The sequence below is a fragment of the Crocuta crocuta genome, unplaced genomic scaffold, assembly GCF_008692635.1.
Source record: "Crocuta crocuta isolate KB4526 unplaced genomic scaffold, BGI_CrCroc_1.0 scaffold249, whole genome shotgun sequence".
Taxonomy (NCBI): Eukaryota; Metazoa; Chordata; class Mammalia; order Carnivora; family Hyaenidae; genus Crocuta; species Crocuta crocuta.
This window is the reverse complement of record NW_027533262.1, coordinates 349,659-375,530: the sequence shown is the minus strand read 5'-3', so window position 1 is coordinate 375,530 and position 25,872 is coordinate 349,659. Positions and strand designations below refer to the sequence as shown.

Here is a 25,872-nt window from a genome sequence, read left to right as displayed (position 1 = left end):
ATATCCTATTATTGCTATTTCTATCTTTAAGTGTTAACATTTGCTTTATATATTTAGTTGTTCCTACTTTGAATGCATAATTGTTGGGTTGGTCCCTTTATAATGAGCTTGTCACTTATTACAATCCTTGTTTTAAAGTATATTTTATCTAATAAGCAGTTCTATCAGCTTTTGGTTCTCACTTGTAATTTCTTCTTCACTTCAAGCTAATAATGTGTGTATTGAATCTGTAGTGTTTCCAGTTGGCAAGCATATCATTGGGTCTTGTATTTTTTTAACCCATCCAGCTAGTCTATGTATTTTGACTGGAGAATTCAACTCATATATATTTAATTATTGATGGGCAAGGCCTTACTAATATCATCTCTTAATTGTTCGCTGGCTGTTTTATAGTTCCCTTGTTCTTCCTCTCTGTCTTGTGAGTTGATAGAGATTCATTTTTAAATCTAACTTGTGCACATCTATTATAGGTTTTGCTGTGCAATTCCCATGAGTCTTACATAGAACATCTTTATATCGATCAGTCTATTAGACACTAACAATTTAATCCTACCCTCCTACAAAAAGTACCCTTTTACTCCTTTTGTTTACTTGATGTCCAAATTAAAATTTTTACCTTTAGTATGAACAATTAAGAGTTTTACTACCTTTGTCTTTCAACCTATATACTAGATTTATAAATGGAATCACCAGCATCACATTAGAGTACTGTGATTTTAAGTATATAATTTGGCCAGTGAGATTTCTATTTTCACATGTTTTGTATTTACTAATTAATGCCTTTTCATTTCAGTTTGAATAAGTCCCTTTAATATTCCTTGTAAGGCTTGTCTAATGGTGATGAATTCATTCACCTTTTGCTTCTCTGGAAGACTCTCACTTTCAATTCTGAAGGACAGTTGCTGGGTGTTCCTGGTTGGCAGTCTTAAGTTTCCTCCTTGCTGTGACATTGCAGCAGGGGATGGGGTTTATGATGAGATTGTGCCATAGCTTCTCTGGCCCACTCCCAGTGTGTGTGTGTGTGTGTGTGTTTTCCTCATTCACCTGATGTGTAGGACTCACTTGGCTAGTGTCTGGATTTCTTTCAAAGGGAATTGTTTTGTACATAACTACATTCAGTGTATCCTTGGAAGGTGACAGGGGCCTCCTATTACCTTCTGTTGGAACTATATATACACACATATATATACACACATATATATGTATATATATACATATATATACATACATATATATATGTTCACCTCTCAAAATGTTTGGAATAGCAGTTAATGAAGAGTTCTCTATCAGTAATTAACATGGAAAACATTTTCACAGGCATTAGCACAGATCCTTTTGAATAGGTCTTTTGAATCTGTATCTTGTTGAACAGGACAGCAGGTGCTAAGGACCAGATAATGCAATGAACTGATCAAAATACCATATCAGCTAGTCTGGCCACCGTAATTTGGGTTAATCACTTTTCACAAAATGGATCCAATTCTTTTCTAACAAGGGGACTGGATGACAGGACATGAATCTAAGTGCAAATCTACTGTTAAATATAAAAGAGACTCAAATTGTGAATTACTGACATTTTTATATATACTCAATAATACCTTTCTATTTAGCTTGGTGGCTGACCTGTCATTATTCTTACTGAAAACGAGCTATTCACCAGTGGAATTTGGGTGTATTTAGAAGTTTCAGCATCTACTACAAAGATCACTTCCTTTTATCTTCAGAATCAGTTATAGGAATCACTATAGAAAATTTAAAATGCATTTTGTTAATTTATACTATTTAACAGTTATGGTGGACTGAATAGGTGTAATTTAAGACATTTATGTGAGTTTGGTAGACTTATGGACTAATTATACAAAAATTCTGTTAAAATGACTTAAAAATATTACCTCATTAAAGACTTATATAAATGTAAATGTGTCCCATGGGAAACAACACAGCAATTCTGATCACTGTACCTAAGAAAATTCCTGCTTTGAATAGTCAGAAAATGAAGCACAAAAATTTAAAGAAAACTTTTACAATCTAAAAATAATTTCATTTTTATCTTAATCATATACTTTAAAAACGATACAAAAGATCTTTAAAAAATTTGGATAACTGGAATAAGTAAGCACATTAATGTCAAAAGCACACACTCCAAGTTCTATATAGCCACATATTTAAATGTATCTAATTTCCAAATACAGATGCCTGACAGAATACTCTTACTCCCTGGTCTACCAGAAATGGTGCTGTGATACCCAAGGCCAGTTACACACAATCATGGTGTTTGGGAAAAAAAGGACATGTTTTACCAGGCACTCTTCAGAGTGGCAGTTAAAAGCTTTAATTCTGCCAGCTGTTTTCGAAATACTTACTGACACCGAGATGACTGTAGACAATAGCCTCTTGTATACTGTAGGTTATATATTATTTCACAGGACTCCCAGCAACCCTGGCTTTAGAGCCAATTCTACAGGCACATACTTAGACCAAGTTATAGGACACATATTGTTTACTAATTTTTTTTTTTATTGCCTAAAATGTTTCTCAGTAAGTCTGGAATTAATTTATGGGTAGTAGTTTAGGTACCCTTAAACCTGCTTATGGGTTCAGTGTCCGATCCATGACTTACAGACAGACATGCAGGAGACCGGGACCATCCCTTGGATTCCGTCTACATATGCTTCCAGCATCACTGTCCAGCACAGTGGTATACAAATCACTGGTACATGAATTCAATAAATATTTACCAAGACTTCTTTAGGTCTTTGATTTTGGGATTCTTGTAGAAGCAAGCCAATTTTGAAAGATTTCTAGGCAGTGAAAATTTAATAAGTGAAAGGCACTTGCCATTACTGATTATAATTCAAAAAGGCTGAACTAAGGTTAGAAGTAGGGCAGGTGTTCTGTAACTGCCCACACAGGAGACATGGAATCCAAGGTTAGGACTTCAAGGACACAACTGAGGCAAAATAGGAGAGAATACGAGTCGTAGGGTTAGATATGAAAATAAAACATTTTTGTAGAAATTACAGTGATAAAATTATGAGGAAATATTAGGGAAGGAGAGAGAGTGACATTAAAAACATAAAACTCTTCCAATACAATAAAGCAGAATCCTAGGAAGTTTTTCTGAAAACTGTTGTTTAATTCACTGACCTCTTTTCATTGCAATTTTTACCATTCCATAAATTCTGAATTGTAACTAAATAACCGCACATTACTGACAATGTTTTGTGAAAATGCAAGCAAAATCTTTTTCGATTCTTTTAGTCTGAACAACCAAGAAATTAAAAGATCCCATCCTTAGATTTATATACTTGATTTTCTTAAAAAAATAAGTTCATTTTGACAATATTAATCTGGAAACAGGAGCCTCCAGCAGGAAACAACTGGAATATCCACAGTGCCATTATGAGCCATAGTGAAACAAACCTGCAGTTACTCTTTGTATTTGAGTAACAAATCAGACAAAAGCGTAAAACCACAACTGTGAGGAAGGCAAACAGAGGATCTACATCAAAAACAAAGTCCAAAAGGCAAAACCATAAATATTAGAACGATGCTTCAAAAGTCAATTACAAAACAGGGCAAACATTTATGAAAGCAATTCAGAAAATAAACGCACACAGATCTTTAAAATATAGAACTCTAAATACTCGCTATATTTGGGATACTCTACAGTGCCCAGTTAATAGCTATAAATATTGTTTTCTTCAGGTTACTTCTAGATGCTGTAGAAATCTATTTATTTACTGTTACAAAAATTTTTCTCAACTGTGAAAAATTAAAATCGGTTCTTTAATCTTTAGAAAGGAAAGAAAAAAGAAGAAAATCTCTTCACTATAATCCAGCATGAAAATAGGTTATCTGCTTGCCACATCGTATGTTTTTGGTTTTTTTTTTTAAATGAAACTATGGTCAGAATCCATTTCACACAATTTTTAAAACAGGTAACTAAATACCAAGTTATTTTTCAGTCCAGCCACAAAACTTGAAGGAATAGATCCTAGACATATATGTACATAACAGAGCAGGCTCCTGTTTGAGCCAGCCAGTCTCAGTATCATTTCCAGGAGTCTGCAATCTGGGTTGGCCTGTTTGTGTATGGCCATGAGCAAAGAATAGTTTTTATACTTTTTAAAGCATTGTAAACAAAGCAAAAACAAAGGAATATGTGACAACTGTACATGGTCTACAAAGCTTAAAATATTTACGATCTGGCTTTGTACAGAAAAAGCGTGCAGACCCTTCTTTTATACGAATGTTGTACAGAATTCAGACAGTGCAATTACAATTCCAAGATAATGTTCATTTATTCCAACCAGAATGTAGTAACAGCCTAAAAAGAGGTCTTCTGATGTCATTTGTTAGACTCTTTTTTCTTCATCTTCACCATCATTAAAGTTCATCCTACAATAATGTAAAAGTGATTGGGGAAAAGCAGCATGAATTTACATTAAAATGTTGGTTAGTTTACAGTACTTTACCTTTTAAAAAATAATTATTTAATGGATTACCATATGAAATATACTTTGCCTAAGTGTAACAATGGGAACAAAAAGGGATATCACTTACTTATAACTTACCTGCTTGTGCAGATACTACCAATTACAGTTTTATAGTCATAGTTAACTTTTTAACTTAATTTCAATTTTAATATTTAACTTCAATTCTGATATTCTGGCTTATGACTAATAACATTTTCTATTTCAAATGTTTAACTTAAGATAAAAGTCATACTTTAAAACTTCTTGAGGAAGCTAAAATAAATCAAAACACCAGAAAAACATTTTTTCCCCTAAACCCAAGGCAATAAAGATTTGTAACCATCTCTTTCCTATCTTTTAGATTTGGATAAAATGTAACTCTTGGTACAGATGTAAGGCTTTCTATACTGGAGTGTGTGCAGTTCTAACAGGGTTCTATAAAGCCAGACACTTCTAGCCCTGTTCTTTTGTCCTTCTTTCGCCTTCTAGGGAAAGAATCCAAGAAACTTCCTATGTGATTTTATTAAGTTCCACTCAGAAAGCACTCCAGCATTAATGGATTCTTTGGTCTGTTTGTGAGTATGTCCTGGAAGGACAATGATTTAAAAAAAGAAAAAATGAACAGGTCTTCCAAAGAATAGCAAAGAGGTTGCACTGCTTCTTGACAGATAAAATTCTAGGAGGGGCCAAAATGAATATGGTTTCTGATACAACCTGACTATACCAAAAGAAATCTGCAATGCAAAGTATGTTATGAGGCTTCAGTATATTTATTCCTAACAAGTCAATGCTTCATTTACATTTTGTAAACAAAATTTAAATAATTTATAGTTGACGATGTGTTAAATGGTTGTATTTATCAATGTATAGAAGCTACATTCAGACTGTCCTATTTTCAAATTGAGAAACTTCAACTTTATGATTTTTTGAGGCTTCCATTGTACCTGTTTATTGATACATATAATGTACAGTATAAAGTATGCTGAAGGCAGCTCTAGATTTAGTCCTTACCTTATCTCTCTTCCCATGATTTTGGAGATTTTTCAATTTTTCATATATTAAGGTAGCAATCTCTTTTGCATCTCTGGCATCTATTTGGTCTCCCCAAATGTTTCTCTAAAATAAAAAACACTTTTCTTATAATCTTTTATGTATCTAATCAAAACATGACATTTCCACCTAAGAGACTTGATTAAATATTCCTTAAAATTCTAAATGTTTGAAACTCAAATTTCTTCAAGAAAATAATGCTGCAAAAGCAGTTATCTCATAATTTACTCAAATATGATACTCTTATGAGAACATGTAAAATAATTCTTTGGAAAAAGTGCATTGCCAACTCTAATTGCCTCAAAACAACTAAATATAAAGAAAAGACATCCCCCAGGGGACTCAAATCATTGTAATCTTATACAGTCATTGGCACAGTTAAAATCTTGACCAACTACAACACTGGGAAGTAACGTGTATCTCCTGGTTCTCATATGCCAACAGTAGGAAGGTGGCTGAAAAGCAGCAAAGCGGGCAGGTCAATATACCAAGCTTTATTTTGGATCTGGAGTCATTTGTTTCCTTCCTCTACACTATCTGTTAGGATCTTGTTTTTGTGTGTAACTGTCCACCTGGTTTGTACTGCTGTTAACTGCAATCATTATTCTGCTTTGGTTTCTAGTCTGGTCTTCTGGATGCCATCTGTCTCTTGGTTTGCACTGGGATATTTTAGGGTCTAATGTCCTCGGGGTTCCCTCTAGACACATGGTAACATCTTTTCAAAGAGCTCCGTCTGTATAAGGCCTGATTAATTCTGAGCCTGCTCATTATATTTATACTTTGATAATAACCTCATTCTACCTGAGGATGAGCCCTATGTATGTTACCCATTTCTCAGCTTTTCTGAATGAGAAAGTAGAGCTAGTCATTCCAAAGGGATGAAGTGGCTTCTACCAGGTCCTGGTAGAAGCTCTGTTACTCTCACTGAGTTGTTTACCCTAGGCTGTTCTTAGATTAGCCTCTTGGACAAATCAAAGTCCTTCACTGAAACACCTAGTTGACAATTCTGGAGTTATAAACTTCATCATCTACTTTCTTTAACCCTATTTCAAAATATAATTTTCAATAAACAGCTTGAGATCTTAAGCTGATATTCCTTCTCAAGAAGTATAAAAATATTTATTTGCAATGTTTTACCATGAATACATGGTAAATCCGTATTTATTTAATTACAGTTCTATTGTCAAAAATGTCATTCTTTTACTCAAAAAAGTCATGAGTACTTTCAGTTAGCCACTAGAGTGGCTGAAAGATATATGCATTTATATAAATGATAGTGGAGGTTATCATCTGAATTTTAAGATCCACTGGTAGATGTTTAGTTTTCTTTTTGGGGGGAAAAAATCATATTGTCAGTAGCTCAAAGAAGGGAGTTGTGATCAAACCATGGACTGTGACTTTTATTTGCAGTCTAAACCACTAATAAATATTCCTTAAGACAAGTAGTCTACTTTAAAAACATGATAGTATTCTTTTAATTTTTTCCTTTCCTGGAAAAAAAGAATTATAAAGGTAATATGTTAATTGTATTAAAGTAGGAAATACAGAACTTCACAGAATATAGGTTTCTTGAATTCTCTACTCAAAAAACTAATCTAGTATTCTATGTCTCTTTAGTACTTGCTGTAATTCATCAGTATAAAAATTTTAAGGCAGTGGATCATATCAACTCTGAGACAGAAAAACTTAAAGTCATTTGAGGTATATATAAAAAGAAGCTTCAGTAATATGCAATTAAATAAAAAAAGCCAAAGGGAGAAGAAACTAATGAAAACCTTCACACTAATAACAAACCTTTTCAACTTGATCTGCTACAAGAAAGGCACATACGGGAACGTCCTGTACATACCTTTGTTTTTTCATAGGGATAAAATTTAACAGTCGGATAGGCTCTGATCCCAGCTTTCTGGCAGGTTTGAGCATAAGCCTGACAGTCTACTTTTCCAGCTTTCACTTTTCCTTTAATCATCTGAAAAAAGAGAAATGGGGTTTGCCATTCAGCGTGGCATAAACTATTTTGGCAACCACAGGCAACATGATACTAAAATTTTCACATATTTATAATACTAATGACTTATTTCAAAAACTTAAGTTTTAATTCTTTCCATACTAATAAGAGTGCTTCCAAATTTTTAGTTGCTCTTGTCAAAAAAAGCTCCTTCTTGGTCCCAATATCTTGTCCATCATGGCACAAACACCTGATTCTGTCCTCACCCGCCTTCTTCTGTTCTCTGGTCTCACGTGCTGAGGTAGCAGAAGGAAGGATGACGACACCTACGTTCTCCAATTTCTATAAGGTGTTTTACATGCTCTTCAGGGTATGTGCATGTGGTCAAAACAGGATTCCTTTCTTAATTGTACTGGTTCCTCTAGCTACCTCCTTGCTTCAAACCCTCCCCCCCCTTTTTTTAAGCAGGTTAGTCTTTCATTACTTTTCCTCCCTCATCATCTCCTTATTTATCAACAGATTTTAGTCTAGCTTTTGTTCTTCCACTCCTTTCACTGAAACTGCTTTAAGTTCTGCAGTGACTATCTGACCAAACTGAATGGATACTTTCCACTTTTAATGGGTACCTGACATTGCTAAATAGGTCTTTCTTTTTTCTTACTTGGTATTTATCACTATTCTCTCTTGGCTTTCTTAGTCCTCAGGCTGTTCTACCTCATTTCTAGCATGGGGACCTCTTTGTACACATGTGTATAAAATTATAATATTTAATCACAGTTGTATCTATGGTAAATAATATTTTCACTGTGAGCAATCTCCCAGGAAGGTTTTATATATAAATGTGCTGATATGTGCTGCTGACCCCTAACCTCCCCTGATTTCACACTCACCTATGTACTGACCTGCTTCTGCTAAATAAGCATCTTGCACACAAGATTTCTAACATGGATCCTCTCCCCTTAACCTACTCTTCCTTCTATCCTACTATTCACTCATTCAAGCCAGAAACTAGGGCCATCCTAGACTTCTTTCTCTCTCACATTTATCACAATCAACTGAACATTAAGTCCTATTCTTGTATCTCTTTGATATTTGTCCCACTCTTTCTATCATTATTGCCTTCATCCCAGTTCAGATAATAATCTCTCACTTCAGGACAATTAAAATACTTTTGCTGCCTCTAGTTTTGTGGTCAATGCTGGCTGACTTAAGAGGGGGTGTGGCAGCAGCAAAGCTGCACAGAGAAACACATTTATACTAAGGGTCAGAGAAATCTAAATATGCTGGTTCCAGTTATTTCCAAAATGTTTATTTTATATATTAGCTGACTTGTATCTTCAATTACTTATAAGGGAACACCATATTGTTTCTAGTGCTCTCACTATAGTTCTCTGGCCTTGCTGGCCTGTGTACTCTTCCACCCAATGTACTCTTTCTAAAACGTAAAACGGATTCTACCATGTCCGACAGTTCTCCCCTAGTGCTTATAAAGAACTTATTCTGAACAATATGAAATCACAAAGAAAGAGGACCAAACCTCCTCCCCCATTACTTAGTGAGCCTCAGTTTTTGCCATGCCCCTTCTGTCTTTACACTCTGGTAATACTGGACCAACAGTGAAGATGACTGAACACGCACCATTCTCTAGCATCCCTGCATCTTTGCAAATACTGTCCTCTCTGCTTGGAGTACTCTCTAGCCAACCCTTTCAAGTGCCAACCTCGTGGTCATCTTGTAATTCTCATCTCCAACCCTAAGTTTTCGGGGGAGCCTTTTGTCTTTTCCTGGCAAGACTCTTTCTTCCTCCCATGTCCTTGCTTCCCTCTTACTTTGTATTATATACACTTATTAGCATGTTATCTTCCCACTAGAATAAAACCGCAGACATGTGACTTTTGTCTTTCAATTTCTGTAGCCCCAGTATTTACCATAATGCTTCTCACCTAGTACTTAGGATTTGTTGAATGATCTTTTTCGTATTTAATAACTTTCTGATATATCCAAGATATAGCTGTGTTACATAATATATAACTCAGCTAAGTTTTTCAGTAGACAAAAGAATGAAAACATTTTGTTAGAATTACTGGAGAAAAAGGAAGCAGAAGAGGAAAAGAAGATCAAGTGAGTGGAAAAAATGAAGAACTTCTTTGAAGGATGATCCTATAACTAATAATCTTTTATGACATCTAGGAGCTTTGAAGTCCCTTTGCTAAAAACTCCCCATGGCTTGGGATTGTCAGCTTTTGCATTAGACTGGTGAAACTGGAGCTTCCTCATACTAAGTGAGTGTTTTGTAGCCCAGGGCAAAGCTCCCTGAAGCAAGAAAGCTAACAATCAGGATTAGGTCATTAATAGGATGATGGAGACAGAAACAAGGAAAAATCAGACTGTATTCAGTTTATGCATCCAATTAAATTTTATAAGCATTTACTGAGTTAGACAAGACTTGTACCTTGCCCTCAAGAAGCTCCGGTCTTATGGAAGAGATAGATATCTAAATATTTATCCACTGTGTAAATACACCAAATGGAGTACAAGACAACAAAGTGACAATGACTGAGAAGGACAGAACACAGAAGTGCCAATGAAGCTGGGTTTTGTAGGCTAAGGAGAAAAAAAAAACACCAGATGATGAATAAGGAAAAGACATTTTAGAGAAAGAGGATAGTATGTATTTGTTCAGCAAACCTGGAGTATTTTGCTGTGTCTGAACTGTAAGGCGTGGAGTGGGGACAGAGATAAAGCTGAAGAGGTAGGAAGGGTCCTACCTACAATCAAGGGTACAAGTCAAGAAACAGTTAATAGGAAGCCAGAGAAGTCAGTATTTTAGAAAGATTCGCAGGGCAGGACTGAAAAAGGCAGACTGGCAATGTAACACTAGTTAAAATGCACACATGAGAAATCTAGAAGAGATGAGGGCTTGAAGAGAGAGGCTAGCAGTGGACATGGAGAGGAGATGACAGATTTGAAAGGGTCTTAAGAGAACTGACAGGATCTAGTGATGATGGCTTGATGGGCAGCAGAGTAATGGTGGTGAAGGAAATAGGGAACAAGCAGAAGTGAGTTGTCTCGAATGGTTAGGTAAAGGATGTCATCTGTCAAAATAGAGATGTTAACTGAAAGTATTAATAAAGAAGGAAGAAATCTACTGCAAAGATTATACTCATAGAAATGAAACAGGAGCTTTAAAAACGTCACAGGAAGCTTCTAAGAAAAAAACAATCATATTTAAAATATAATTTTATCTAATTCTTATTTTATCTAATTAAAACATGCATGTAACTACAACTTACTTAAATAGACAGACAAAACTTACCCTCGCCAAGAGCTCAAACTCTGGAGCAAAATTTTGGCAAGGTCCACACCAAGGAGCATAGAAATCAACCACCCAGTGATTTTTCCCTTGTATAACTTTTTCATTGAATGTCTGAGGCGTTAGATCTATAGATGCTTGAGGTAAAAATCTGTGGCAAGGGATCAAAATTACTTTTTGTTATATGAAACCAAGGAAAACATGTAAAATATAATATAGTAAAAGTTTCTAAGTGAAAAGTGACTTCACAGAATGACAATAAAGCACAACTTTGGTAAATTATAATTCTTTAAGTAGTTTAACATGTGAGAGCCTTAAAAAACTTACAGTAAATTTAACTACAGACATAAGACGAAGGTAAATAGCACTGAATCTATTTTATGCAATGATGCATATTTTGATTACTCACCCTAGACCCCAAATTCTCAGGGAATAAGCATCTCTATTCCAACCACTGTAACTACTGAAAGAAGAGAAAATGTGAAAGCTTTAAACACTATTTTCTATTATTGGATATGTTCAGTAAACAGTCTCATTGAAGCCATTTTACTACTTAGCATCTCTCTTCTCAGTTAAATCTACCTATAAATGCTGTTTATATGGTTCCCAAATCCATTTTTTTCCTAGTCTTGATGTCTTTTTGTGCTCCAGATAGCCCTAAATGTTTAGCTGCCTGCTAGACATCTCCTATAGAAGCATGGGAACGGTGAAACTCAAAATGTCTAAGATTTCAGTTTCTGAACCTTTACTCTGGTTATTATGTCTGTCAAATTCCTACACACTTTTTTAAGCCCCATGTCAAAAGCCACCTCATAAATGCATCCTTTCATGATTTCCTCTCATAGCTGTGATCCTTTCCTTCTTTTGAAATTCATGGTCCATTTTTACTTTTTAAAGAATTTTCCTTATATTCTGCCTTGCACTGGAGTTTTCTACCTCAAATACCACGTGGTGTTGTAGAAACTATGGGCACTGACATAGACCTGGGCTGAAACCCCAATTACAAATCTTAGCAGCTCTGTGACTTGAGTTCACGTATCTGTAATAGTAGGAAGGGTAGTAATTCTTATTCCTCAAGGTATATGTGAGGACCAGTGGAAAAAATGTGAGCAAAGGATCAAATACAGCACCTGAAAGCAAACACTGACTTAATATATGTTAGTACTTCCTCTCTTTATCTTCTTCTATACTCGAGTGCCAGCTTCATTAACACTGGGATTGTTCAATTCTTTTTTCATCTTCTGAGTTTCTCCCTAGCATACTATCTTAAAACATGGTGGACTCCCCAAAAATATTTGTTATTTTATCTCTACACCCAACATGGGGCTTGAATTCATGATCCCAAGATCAAGAGTGGCATGCTCTTCTGGCTGAACCAGCCAGGAGCCCCTAATGGTTCTAATAAATGTCTTTAAAATTTTAGGCAACACTTACTGATACTGAAAAGCTTTACTGGATTTTTGGGGAAACAATCTTATCTCAGGGTATCTCCGAACATTTTCTTGGGCACAAAAAGAATGATACTGTTGGCAGTCTATACTGCCCACATTGATCAGTCCAGTTAATGTCTATAAAAGAGAAAAAGAGGAGATATATAGATGAACGTGATAATTAAATTACCTCCATAACTATGTTTACAATAGAAAAATCATTTTGAGAGGATTATTATTTACCAGTGATTTTCACCAGATAAAGATGGGTAAGGGTTTAAAACCTAACAGAACACTTACAGTAATGAACTGAAAATGTAATGTAGTTAAGACTTTACAATTACTGCAGATTAAATAATAGATTTCATGTACCTTGTGGGGGTCGGGGGGAGGGAATGAAGTATTTCTAAAATTTAGTGCTAGAAACCAGGAACTAATGAAGGTCTCTGCAATGGTATTTCAAAGAGTTATTTTTCAAACAGAAACCTGCATTGCAGCACATTGACTCATGCCTGAATTAAAATTTAAAATAAAATTTAAAAATTTTATTGAAAAGAGCACAAAATTGTATTATCTTAAATGTTAAGATACTAGAAATCACTTTTAACTCTTCTGTTCATTTTTTTTCTGAAAAATATATAAGTTGATTTCTTTTTCCATTCTCATATTTAAATAATTTTTCCCAATCTTTCATGATTAATAGCACTATGTCTATTTAAAATTCCAAATGTTTTACTGATCAAAGCTATTTTTTAAGTCTCACAATATTGTGAAGAAACTGTATTGTTAAGCTCGAACAGTTTTAACAGAAAATAAGAGGATCTTTGGGTTGACTTTGGCAGAAATTTGGTCAGATACATACCAAACAAGTGACACAGGAAAAATAAGGTTAGATTACTCTATACCATTCACCTACCAGACAGAAACAGAACTGAAATCTAAGTGGTGTAATTAAAGCTACTGGGAGTGATAATCTAGAGGTGAGTTCATCTCAGTTTTAAAACAATTCTGTTAAAAACACATTAATGCTAACGGTTTAGATTTAAAATAAACTACTGTATTATACCCGGGCCATTCTTTTCCATTCTGGCATTAGCACTTGACATGGATGACACCATGGAGAGTAGAAATCAACCATCCAGACTTCATCATGTTTTCTTTGTTTAACTAGTTCAGTGAAAGTGGTGGGTGTCAGGGAGATCACTGAAGGATTCATAAGATCCTAAAGAGAACACAACTTTGATTATAACAGATATAAAAGGTATCGATATATTCTGGGCAAACTGTTATCACTTAGTAAAGCTCCTGGTTTGCTTTTTGTTTTTAATTTGAGAGAGAGACAGAATCCCGAGCAGCCTCTATGCTCAGCATGAAGAAAGACACAGGGCTCAATCCCACAAGCCTGGGATCATGACCTGAGCTGAGATCAAGAGTTGGATGCTCAACCAACAGAGCCACACAGAAGCCCCTTAATTCCTGTTTCTGAAGAATCAAAATATACTTATATTTAAAAGACAATCTAAAGTGAATTATTTTAAAAAGGACAAATGATTCCTAATTAAGTTTGGACTTTGCCCATCAATCTTCTGAAATCAAGATATATTTTCTTCTTACTACTATATATCATTAAAATCATCTTCGGTAGGGAAAAGAGGCAACTGTATTTAAGGTGATAGGAGATGGGACAAAAAGCTCTAAGAGGTGCCCAGATGTCTTCACAGGCCATATAGTTCTATTCTAGAACCAACGACCGGTTTGGAAATAATCCTTTAATTATTAGTGGAAAGCCTACTATTCTATTTTCCTGACAGTCTGACTGGAGATACTGCACAAGCTCCTTAACAACTCACTTGCTCCAAATGCTGTTTTAACAAAGCTTCAGTCTAGATGGGGTAATAGTAACAAAAGCGTTAGCTTCACTGGGGAAATAATTATAACTAATACAACACAAAACCAAAAGCTATTTAAAAATAATTTAGGGGTGCATAGGTGGCTCAGCTGGTTAAGAATCCAACTCTTGATCTTGGCTCGGGTCATGGTCTCAATGTTCATGATATTGAGCCCTGGGTCAGGCTCTGCGGTGACAGCACAGAGCCTTCTTAGGATTCTTTCTTTTCCTCTCTGCTCCTCGCCCACTTGCTCGCTGTTTCAAAATAAAATAATTTAAATTACCTCTATACTTGACAATATTATAAATTAATTTAAAATACCTGTATGAATTCCAAGATCTGTTCAGCAGAGTGATGTCCTTCATATTCATGAACATTGGACTGGTTGAATACCACTGTTGTTGGATAAGCCTGAATGTTATACTGTTAGGAATGAGAATACATATGAAAGATTTTATGCATTTTACCTATTGGTTTCAAATTTATAAACAGCTTGCTTTTAAATAACAGTAACATTTAAAAAGTTCATTAATAAATTGCTAGGTTATTGAAAAAATTTTAACCTGGCTAAATCTGGCAAAGCAAATAGATTTACAGTTGCACTGATAAACTACCCTTTTTTTTTTTTTGAATTGCTACTCCATTAGCCATAGAATCCATGGGCAATGAAACACTGAAAAATGAGTACGGGACCTTTTGACTCTCCTGAACTAAGATGGATAAGGCTGTAAAGAGCAGGCTAATCACTGGTTGAGTCTTTTTGAAACCATATTTCATTTGTCTAGAAGAAAATAAAGGAAACAAAGGAGCAAGGATAATAATGTGTATCCAACCATATTTTAAGTTAAGGAATTATGACTTACTTCCTAAGAATATGGTCACCTTTTATTCTTCATTCAAGATAGTTTTTATGGTACAAAATACTCTGTAATTTCCTCCTCAAAATTAACATAAATACTGGTCCAGGAAGCATTTCTTTGAAGTTTTAATTTTAATTTTTCTAAAAGTTAATAAGGATATCTCTGAATTTACTGTACTAAACTTTGCACCCTTAAAGTTGACAAGCACTCAAGAGTAAACTGGAATCTTTGACTAGAATTCAAAAATAATTTTAGGAAAAACAATGGAAATATTTATCAAAATTTTGTAAAATGAGTGTAAATTCAAATAAGTCATTAGATATAACTGTTGTTTTGTTAATCTACTTAATGATTAACATGTGTTGGGAATCTTTTCAGCACTTAAATATGTAGTTTCCAGTCTATTCACAACAACTCTATTCAGAGGCTAAAATACTAAGTCAACTTTACAGATGAGAAAACTGAAGTGTCAAGAGGGTACGTGACTTGGTTAAGGTCCACCAATTAGTGAGTAATGACTCCTGGCCTCTATTGCAGGTGAATTTGACACCACAGTTTTAAATCCTCACATTTTACTCAATTATCTAAAGAATAGTTAATAGTTTAGATTAAAAAGAAAAGCTAGAAGAATTCAAATTAAGATAATTTGTTTGCTTAGCATCTTTTCAAAGTCACATATAAGACATTCAAAACCAAAGTCCTTATTTTTTAAACATAGTTCAGTTAAATTTCAAACAGAATGAAGAGAGAAATCATCTAACAAATACCCACACATCTCTTCCCTATGTTTAAGGAAGATTAACTTCTTTATCACAGTCAGATTGCTAGAAGTTCTTTTTCTTTTTTCTTGATCCAATTTCCTTTCCTTCCTGAAAGTAGGAGCAATCAATGCCCTCAATAAGTATATATCCATCCATCCCACTTAGGTTTTCATACTTGGCAACATGCTCATGTATCCCTGGGCAGTATAGTAAAATGTTTGCCCATTTAAAATTTTTCTGTAATTCTATCATACTTTGTAAGCTATTTTGCAACTTGCGCAGTGTAGTTTTGAGACTTACCCATGCTGGTGAAGATAGACCTAGTCTTAAATGCTCTATGATATTCCATTGTGTGACTGGATAATTTATCAACATACTTACAATTGTCAGATTTCTAAATTTTTGTTAATTTGAAGGATTGTTGTAATTTGTACTTTTCTGATATCTAGTGAAATGCAACATTTTTTATGTTGGAATTCTTTTTAAATATTCTGGCACTAATGCTTTGTCAGTTACATGTGCTACAAAATAGTCTGTTGTCTTAACTCAGAGTGTCTTTTTCTTTAGCAAAAGTTTTTAACATTTAATATAGTCAAAATCATTCACATTTTTAGCTTGTGTGTGTGGACTGAGAAATTACTCTTCACACAGATGTCATAAAGATTTGACCCTACATTCACTTCTACCATGTTTTTAAAACCTATTGTTTTCTTTTCTCTTCCTTTTCCCTCTTCTGTTTATTAAAAAGTTTGCTTTTATAAAATATTTAAAATATACACAAAAGCAGAGAGCAATAAATTCTCAAGTACTCTTGTAGCTACAACAATCATCTGCTCATGGCCACACTTATTCCATCTAGTCTCCCTTCCAACTCTACCCCTACACCAACATTATTTTAAAGCAAATTCCAGATTTATCATTTCATCCATATATCATATTTAAAATATATGGACTTTCCCCTAAATCCAACTACACTATCATTTTCACACCTAAAAATTAGCAATTCCTGATAATTATCAGATACCCTGTCAATGTTCAAATTTCCCCAATTATTGCTTGCTCCTCTTTTTTGCAGTTGGTCTGAATGGCATCCAAACAAGAAGAACTAATTTCTTCTGCTTTTCAATGTATCTGTCCAATAAATTAGGTGTTTGCCCTGTAAAATCCTCCACATGCTGGGACTTGCAGATCTCATGCCCATGGTGTCACTTAACATGTTCCTCTGTCATTAGAATTCCTTCACACTGATGTCACAGCTCAATTTGATTTAGGTTTCATATACTTGTTCTAAGTATGTTTTATAGGTGGTATTATACATACTTTCATCATGAGATATATAATTTCTACTTATTCTTGGAATGAAGAATGAGTATTAGTTAACCTAAGAACATATTTTTATGTATACAAAAGTTTCAAAAAGCTTGTTCATTTTTAAAATTTCTAGCTACTAATTACACTTAGGAGACAATTATGAGGAAAACCTAGACAAAACTATAGACTGCCAAATAGTGATAGTAAATAAAAAATTATAAAGATTTTAAATAATGAGAGATCATGTATTTTATCAAATGTTTTCCTGTTTGATAAACAAGACCATGCCTACTTTCAATTACTTATGTTGTCTATTCATGTTTTAATCCAATCATAATTTTATATCATTTTGTTGAAATTGTTCAAATAATGTTACTATTCTAAATACAGATATACATTTGAAAGAGAAAACTATGTTACAACAATGGTGATTAGAATAACTACTTCATATTTAGCCTTACCATGTTACAGAGTCCCTCGTGAACCGTACAGTCTAGTGTACCAAACTTAAGCTGACCATAAAGATGCTTGGATGCTTTGCGTAACTCTGGCAGTAAAGCTCGACATGGTGGACACCACTGTGAAAGAAAAAAATAATCATAAGCACTGAACTAAATGAAACAAAAAGCCACATTTCTGCAACAAGCAATATATGCTAGATAAACCATACTTAGTGGCAAACTGTGTGTGTGTGTGTGTGTGTATGTATTTAATTCTTAGAGGGGTAAGTACATCCCTGCTCTCGTAGAAGCAATATGTGATAGTGGCCAAAATTGAGTAACACAATTCTAGTGCCCCACATTACCTAGCAAATGTCTTTTTGCTGTGACAAGAGAAAACCTGAAGCATGGACATTTGACAGAAAAATAACTTACTGGTGCAAAAAAATCAACAAGCCACGGTTCCTTGTCATTGGCAGGAAAATTCTGAGGTCCAAGTGTGGTAACATGAGAATTAACACTTTCTTTGGCAAAGGCAAGTATATCATATAGAATCTTCTTTCCTTCGAAAGTAAGAAGAATTAAAATCCATGTTTTGCCTTTCTATCCATAGAAACAGTTCAAAGTTTTTAGACTTTAAATATTAAAAGATAAACTTATTGACTAAATTGATTTTGGTGAGGTTTCATCCTCAGAGGCAGAGTAATCAGTTCTTTGCAACATATGCTGTGTTCTTTATGCTTACCTGAACTATTACTGTTGCCTAACTACTAAATCTGTTTCTTCTAACTCAACTTCCCTTACAAATTCACTGTATTACCAACTGCCCAGTAAAAATATTTATGTGGATGTCATATAAACATTTAAAGAACATTAAGATTGAAGTTATTTTCCCCCAAACTTGCTCCTTTTCTCACCTTCCCTATCTCAGCATTGGTATAATAATCCACCAGGTGCCTAAGATTTCCCAGAGTGATACTTGTCTTCTTTCTTAGACCAAGATCAATTAGACTACTGCCTAAATTCAGTCTTGCCTATTACAATAACCAAACTGTGGTCTTTGTGGACTATCTTCCTTAACTAATCATTTTTCACACTGCTACCACAGTCACTTTACAAAACCATTTATCTGATTACACTGTTCCTTGCTTAAAAACCTTTGATGATTTACTGTTGCCTAAACAATATACTCCTTGGTTTGGCAAAAAAATATTTTATCCACTTTCCCTATTCACTCAGTAGGCAGTATTAAGTCAAATACCTATTATGTGTCATCCTGGTTTTAAATGTCACAGGGCATGCAAAAATAAAAAGATATAGGCCTTCTCAGAGTGGGGGAGGGGGAGAGAGAGAGAGGGAGACACAGAATCCAAAGCAGGCTCCAGGCTCTGAGCTGTCAGCAAGGAGCCTGAGGCAGGGCTCGAACCCATGAAACATATGATCATAACCTGAGTCCAAGTCAGAAGCTTAACTGATTGAGCACCCACGAGGCCCAAAAGTGAATTACTTTAAAAAGAAGAGTGAAGGGAATAAACAACTAAATATAATTCAAAATACCTTTCTCCAAAAGAAACGTATTTACTAATAAGTTATTTACAGTGAGTATGTTTATACAAAGCAAGTTACAAAGAACCACAAAAGACCCCAAAGAGCCAAAGCAATCTTAGAAGGAAGAACACAACTAAAAGTATCATGCTCCCTGATTTCAAGATATACTACAAAGCTGTAGTAAACAAAACAGTATTGGTACTGGCACAAAAACAGATTCTTAGTTCAATGAAACAGAATAGAGAGCTCAAAAATAAACCCATGCTTATGTGGTCAATCTCTGACAAAGGAGGCAAGAATATACAATGGGGAAAATATAGTCTCCTCAGTAAGTGGTGTTGGGAAAACTGGACAGCTACATACAAAAGAATAAAACTCAACCACTTTTGTATACCATACACAAAAATAAGCTCAAAATGGATCAAAGGCTTAAATGGGGAACCTGAAACCATGGAAGTACTAGAAGGAAACATAATCTACCATTACCTTAGCAATAATTTTTCCAGACCTGTCTTCTCAGGCAAGAAAAACAAAAGCAAAAATTAACTATTAGGATATGCCGAAATAAAAAGCTTTGCAGAGTGAAGGAATAATAAAAAAAACAAACAAAAACAGCCAACCTACTGAATGAGAGAAGGTATTTTCAAATAACATACCTAATAAAGGATTAATATCCAAAATATACAAAGAACTCCTACAACTCTATACCAAAAAAAAAAAAAAAAAAAAAAAATTCCAATTAAAACTGGGCAGAAGACCTGAAGAGACATTTTTCCAAAGAAGACACACAAAAGGCCAACAGACCAATGAAATGGTGCTCAACATCATTAATCGTCAGGGAAAAAGAAATTAAAACCACAATGAGATATCACCTTACACCTGTAAGAACAATGAATACCAAAAAGCAAGAAATAGCCAGAGTTGGCAAGGATGTGGAGAAAAAAGAACCCTCATGTAGGCACTATGGAAAAGAGTATAGAGGTTCCTCCAAAAATTAAAAATAAAAATGCCGTACAATCCAGTAATTCCACTACTGAGTATTTACCCAATGAAAGCAAAAACACTAATTTGAAAAGGTATCTGTACCCCATGCTTATTGCAGCATTATTTACAATAGCCAAGATATGAAAGCAATGCAAGTGTCCATCAATAGATGGATAGAGGATGTGTGTACGTACACAGACTACCTCTCTCTCACTCACTCACTCACACACACACACACACACACACACACACAGGAATATTATTACTCAGTGATGAAAAGAATGAGATCTTGCCATTTGTGACAACAGAGATGGACCTAGAATGAATGATGTTAAGTGAAATAATGATATTAAGTGAATGTCTGAGAAGACAAATACCATATGATTTCACTTATGTGGAATCTAAAAAACAAAGTAGAAACAGACATAGAGAATTGGTGCTTACCAGAAGGGAGATAATTGAGGGGTGGGCAAAATGGATGAAATGAAGTGGGAGCTACAGACTTCCAGCTCTGCAGTCAAATACTCTACCCCTGAGCTATACCCCCAGGCCTTACAGACTTCTAGCTCTGGAATGAGTTAGTCATGGAGTACAGCACAGGGAATATAGTCAATGGTATTATGAATACCATCATATGGGGACAGATGAGAACTACACTTGTGGTGAGCATAGCATAATGTACAGAATTGTGGAATCACTGTTGTACACCTGAAACTAATGTAACATTGTGTGTCAACTGCATTTCAGTTAGAAATAACTAAAGAAGTAGAAAGTACAAATAAAATTATTATTTGAAAATACATATACGTTTATCATTTTTTCCCCTTCTTACCATGATGAATTTCATATTCTTTGGTTCCTTGTCCTTTAAATACTGCTAGACATGGCTGAAACACATAGAGATTACTACAGATGTCTGGTGCGGAGGAGCAGTCAAACTTGCCAACCTAAAGGAGAAAATTTAATTTGATGAAAACAAAATCTTATGCATTCATTTTTTAAATATTCATAAAGAAATGCCATTGCTCTACCAAAAGTTTCTAAACAGAAGTTAACTGGCCGTGAAAATAAGAGATAAAAATAATTAATTTACATTGAACACTGAAACTAAATTTAGTGAAGGAGAAAAAAGCCTCCTAGAACATTCAAAAACTTGAGAGAAAATTTTCTAAAAAATATGAAGTTGCTTAAGAAATTCACTCTTCTAACCATTAGAGGATACTTATATAATCTTGGAGTGGGAGAGATAGAAAACTTTTTAAGGCCTCAAAAGCAGAAATAAGAAAAAGGTTGACAATTTCATACAGTGCGAAAGAAAACAGCATAAAGAATACTAATAGGCAAATGATAAACCATGAAAATATGTGTGCAGGATTTTGGAGGATCCACTAAGAAATAAAAGATAAATATCCTTTCAGAAGAAAGAAAATAGGCCAGAGACAGAAAATAGAGAATTATGATTTGTCAATAATCACAAAAAACTTTTTCAACCTCACTATAAAGCAAATAAATGAAAATGAATATTATTAATAGATCACTTTTGGCCCTATAAGAATGGTGATTACAAAAAGTGACACCACGATTGGCACAGGTGTGGAGAAATGGTTACTCACATGTTGCCAATAAGAATATAAAATGATACAAACATTCTGGGAGGACACTCGTAATGAGGACAATTTAAGAAAAAATCTTGGTTAAAAAAATTCCTCATATTGCATTTTGCAGTATATGTTTCTGATACAGAAATAATAGAAAGACATTAGTAAGATGGGTCTGTTAAACAATTATGGTATAACCTTATAATGAAACACTACCTAGTCTCTTAGAGATGAGGATATCTATATGATACAAATGTCTATATTCATCATATATATTTAATACAGATATACAGTTCATATATATATATATGAACTAAAAACTAAGTTCATATATATACATATAAGAAAAGCATAAGGAGTCTTATAAGGCATTTAAGAAAATACATGATATTGTCAAATGGAAATTCTACATGAGAATATAGTAGTTCCCCAGCTTATCAGTGGTTTTACTTTCTGTAGTTTGTTTCCATTGGTCAAACTATAGTCCAGAAGCACACAATTTTCCTTCTAAACCACTGTCAGGTCGGTAGTAGCTTAACACTACATCTTAATGCCTACGTTATTCACCTCACTTCATCTCATCATTTAGGCATCTTACCATCTCGTATCAATTCACAAGAAGGGTGGGTGCAGTACAATAAGATATTTTGAGAGAGAGACCATATTCACATAACTTTCATTATAATTATCCATTTTATTATTGTTAACCTCTTACAGTGCCTAATTTATGAATGAAACTATTATAGGTATGTATATATAAGGAAAAACATAATATATACTGGGTTTGGTACTATCTGTGGTTTCAGGCATCCACTAGGGGTCTGAGAACAGATCTCTTGCAGATAAAGGAGGGACTACTGCATAGTGAATCCATTTTTATTTAAAAAGTTCATGTATAAATTTACATGTATGTCTATTACAATAGCCATTACAATATGTAGTATGTGTACGTATGTACCTATGCCCACATACTACAACATATGTAGAAAAAGTTTGAAAGGTTACATCATATATTTATAGTAGAGCTATTAACAATAGTGAGAATATGGGTAATTTTTAAATATTTATTTTATTTCTTTAAATATTTTAATTCATCTTTGTTCTTGTTTATATATCCTAATTTTTAAACTATGATTACAAATTACTTAAATATGAATTTATTTTATTTTAAAAAAAATGTTTTTAATTTTATTTTTGAGAGAGAGAAAGAGAGTGAGAGAGCGAGCAAGCAGGGGAGGGGCAGAGAGAGAGGGAGACACAGAATCTGAAGCAGGCTCCAGGATCTGAGCTGTCAGCACAGAGCCAAATGTGAGGCTCAAGCCCATGAACCGCGAGATCACGACCTGAGCTGAAGTCGGACACTTAAACGACTGAGACACCCAGGCGCCCTTAATTTTACTTTATTAAAAAAAAATGTTTACTTTGAGACTGCATGCATACATGAGAGGGGGAGGGGCAGAAAGGGAAAGAATCCCAGGCAGGCTTGAACTCATGAACCAGAGCCTGATGTGGGGCTTGAAATTATAAACCATGAACCGAAATCAAGAGTTGGACATTTGACTGACTGAGCCACCCAGATGGCCCAAGAAGAATTTTAAATAGAGGAACACATTCTGCTATAGTACACATTTCAGAAAAATTTTCTGATACAGATATATCACATGCCAACTACTCAAGAGAAATGAAAGTTAACTGCTTTTAGATATCACTGTTGATTTAACAAAAATTTTTTTTCATCTTTTATTTCTTTTATTTTTCTTTTTTAAATGTTTTATTTATTTCTAGGAGAGAGAGAGAGAGACAGCATGAGCAGGGGAGGGTCAGAGAGAGAGGGAGTCACAGACTGAAACAGGCTCCAGGCTCTGAGCTGGCAGTCACCACAGAGCCCGACGCGGGGACTGAACCCACGAACCGCGAGATCATGACCTAAGCGAAAGTCGGACGCTTAACCGACTAAGCCACCCAGGCGCCCCTTCATCTTTTATTTCTGAGAGAGAGTGAGAGACAGTCTGAGCAGGGGAGGGTCAGAGAGAGAGAGAGAGAGATACAGAATCCGAAACAGGCTCCAGGCTTTGAGCTAGCTGTCAGCACAGAGCCCGATGCGGGGCTCAAACCCACGAACTGTGAGATCATGACCTGAGCCCAAGCTGGACGCTTAACCAACTGAGCCAACCAGGTGCCCTATCACTGTTGATTTTTAACAGACAAACAAAATTACAACAGAAAAACAAAAGCATTTAGGGGTTTCTTTTTTTTTTTTTTTCCTTTTAGGGGCTTCTTAACATAAAATCTCAAATAAACATATTTATGTTCCTTAAAATATAATTTTATATATTAAATTAGTAAGAAAGCACACTAGCTGAAGGCTAGGCAGAATGCATTTTTCTTACCTGAATATGTTCACTTTTAAGAAGAGTTTTTAGTTTCTTCAACTCAGGATCATTTGAATCTTCGTGTTTTCCAAAATTAAAAAATAAAAGCCACCGATGATGAGCCAATCGATCCTTAGAAGCGATAAAAAAGGGGGAAAAGTGATAAAATAATGTCAGAGTCAAGAAATTCTAACAGTTCTAATCTTTATTTCTTTGATTTAAATTTTAGCCACCCTACCCATTACTTCAAAATACTGCCTAAAATGCAGACCCATTTATGCTTTGTCTCTTTGCAATAATGCAATGTAAATCAATCCTCTATTAAAGAAAGATTTAAAATCACTAAATTATGAAGTCTTAAAGCAGACAACTGTACCAAAAATATAGTTTTAACAATATGTAGCTAAAACTTTGTGGGTACAGAAGCAAGCTTTTTCAGGCTTAGCAAAGTTTGGTAGGGATACGACTTAGAAAGTTCTGAGATCAAGAAGCAGAAAAAAAGGGTTGATTCCACTGCAAACTGAGCATTTCTAAAGCTGCTTCTTAATTCTCAGTGAACAACATAAATAGTTCTGTAAGCAAGAACATGAAATTCCAAAACTGCTGCTTTTTGATAATCTTGACTTTCCTGACACTCCTGCTGAAAGCCTTCATTCAGGACTGGTTACGTTTTCCTGAACTCTAGATCCACCATGAAGTTGCAACTCCAGCAATTAGTTTGCCAGAGATTAACTGATGCATATATAAAATCCACTGAAACTGTTACATTCTGTCTAGTGATGAATGAGACAAATGCTGATTTTAAAATATTAGAGATGTTACCAACATTTACTACCATTTATTATTATTAACAGAAATATTACCTCTAGTGTATTTGCCGAAAGTAGTTCAAAATCTGGAAGATTATGCATTATTTCCAAGTATATTTCTTTAGCATCCAATGAATTAAGGAACTAAAATAAAAGAATCATATTGTAATCTTTTTAATCAATATCCATTTATTTTAGTGTCTTTTTTCCACAGAACTCTTTAAAAAATATCACAAAAGTTAAAAACAGTTTTTAAGCTATTGATTCTAAATGTAGTTTTTAAAAAGTATATCATATTTTAGCAATTATTTAAAAAGTATGTAACTGGGCTGTTTCTTAAAAATACTGATGTAAAATTCTTGATAATGGAATTAGTTAATTGTGGTGCACATTCTATAATAATCCTCATGATAACCTGGAGCAACCTCTGATTTACTGGGGAAAAAACTGTATTATGTTCAGATTAATTTTAATGCTCATCATGTCTTGTGGAAGGCCAATGCTTTACAAACTTTTTAAAGAACTGTTAATTAAAACATTAGCATATTTGATGACCCAAGACACTGCATACCCCAACCAATAATTAATCAGGAATTAAGAACTTATAACTGGAAAATTTGGAATATTCTTTATTATACAGGTTTTCAAAAACAAAGTCCCAAAACCTAACCACCTAGAAGTTTTGCGGAGTAAAATATCCTGATAAACACCTTATCTTAAAGGTTTAAAACACAAAGAAGTTAAAAAGGCACACATCTTTTGTAACATATTTCCTTTATTTCTGTCTGTGTTTTATCCTTAGCACATTTTTCTCACAACACTCCCTGCTTATATAATCCTCAAGGAAATAGCTGTTACAACAAAGAATGAAATAATGGTGACATCAGGAAAACATATATGGGGGCTGACAAAAAAAGAGTTTAATCATGAACCACCTATGTCTGATCATTAAAGTATTACTTGAAAGATCTAAAACTCCATCACAAATCTGTTGGAATTACCATGGTGTTTAGAGCTCAACTATGCTCAACATGAGACTAACCATTTGGATAGAAACGACAAGTATGAAATAACACAAAAC

The 25,872-nt window shown here is 34.4% G+C and overlaps 1 protein-coding gene across 4 annotated transcripts in view; it reads right to left on the bottom strand.

Moving 5' to 3' along the window:
* Positions 1-3,915: 3,915 nt before the first annotated feature.
* Positions 3,916-25,872, bottom strand: part of DNAJC10 (DnaJ heat shock protein family (Hsp40) member C10) — a 54,245-nt gene continuing 32,288 nt past the window's right edge. For all 4 annotated transcript variants that reach the window (XM_077747544.1, XM_077747545.1, XM_077747547.1 and 1 more), the window contains 13 exons: positions 24,846-24,935; positions 24,001-24,114; positions 20,845-20,959; positions 17,916-18,043; positions 17,502-17,618; positions 14,430-14,531; positions 13,286-13,441; positions 12,224-12,357; positions 11,199-11,252; positions 10,793-10,940; positions 7,378-7,497; positions 5,490-5,594; positions 3,916-4,401 (listed from right to left, as the gene is read on the bottom strand). In XM_077747544.1, coding sequence (XP_077603670.1) covers positions 4,390-4,401; positions 5,490-5,594; positions 7,378-7,497; positions 10,793-10,940; positions 11,199-11,252; positions 12,224-12,357; positions 13,286-13,441; positions 14,430-14,531; positions 17,502-17,618; positions 17,916-18,043; positions 20,845-20,959; positions 24,001-24,114; positions 24,846-24,935 — 1,395 coding nt within the window. In that variant the 3' untranslated portion in view covers positions 3,916-4,389. The remainder of the gene's footprint in view (positions 4,402-5,489; positions 5,595-7,377; positions 7,498-10,792; positions 10,941-11,198; positions 11,253-12,223; positions 12,358-13,285; positions 13,442-14,429; positions 14,532-17,501; positions 17,619-17,915; positions 18,044-20,844; positions 20,960-24,000; positions 24,115-24,845; positions 24,936-25,872) is intronic.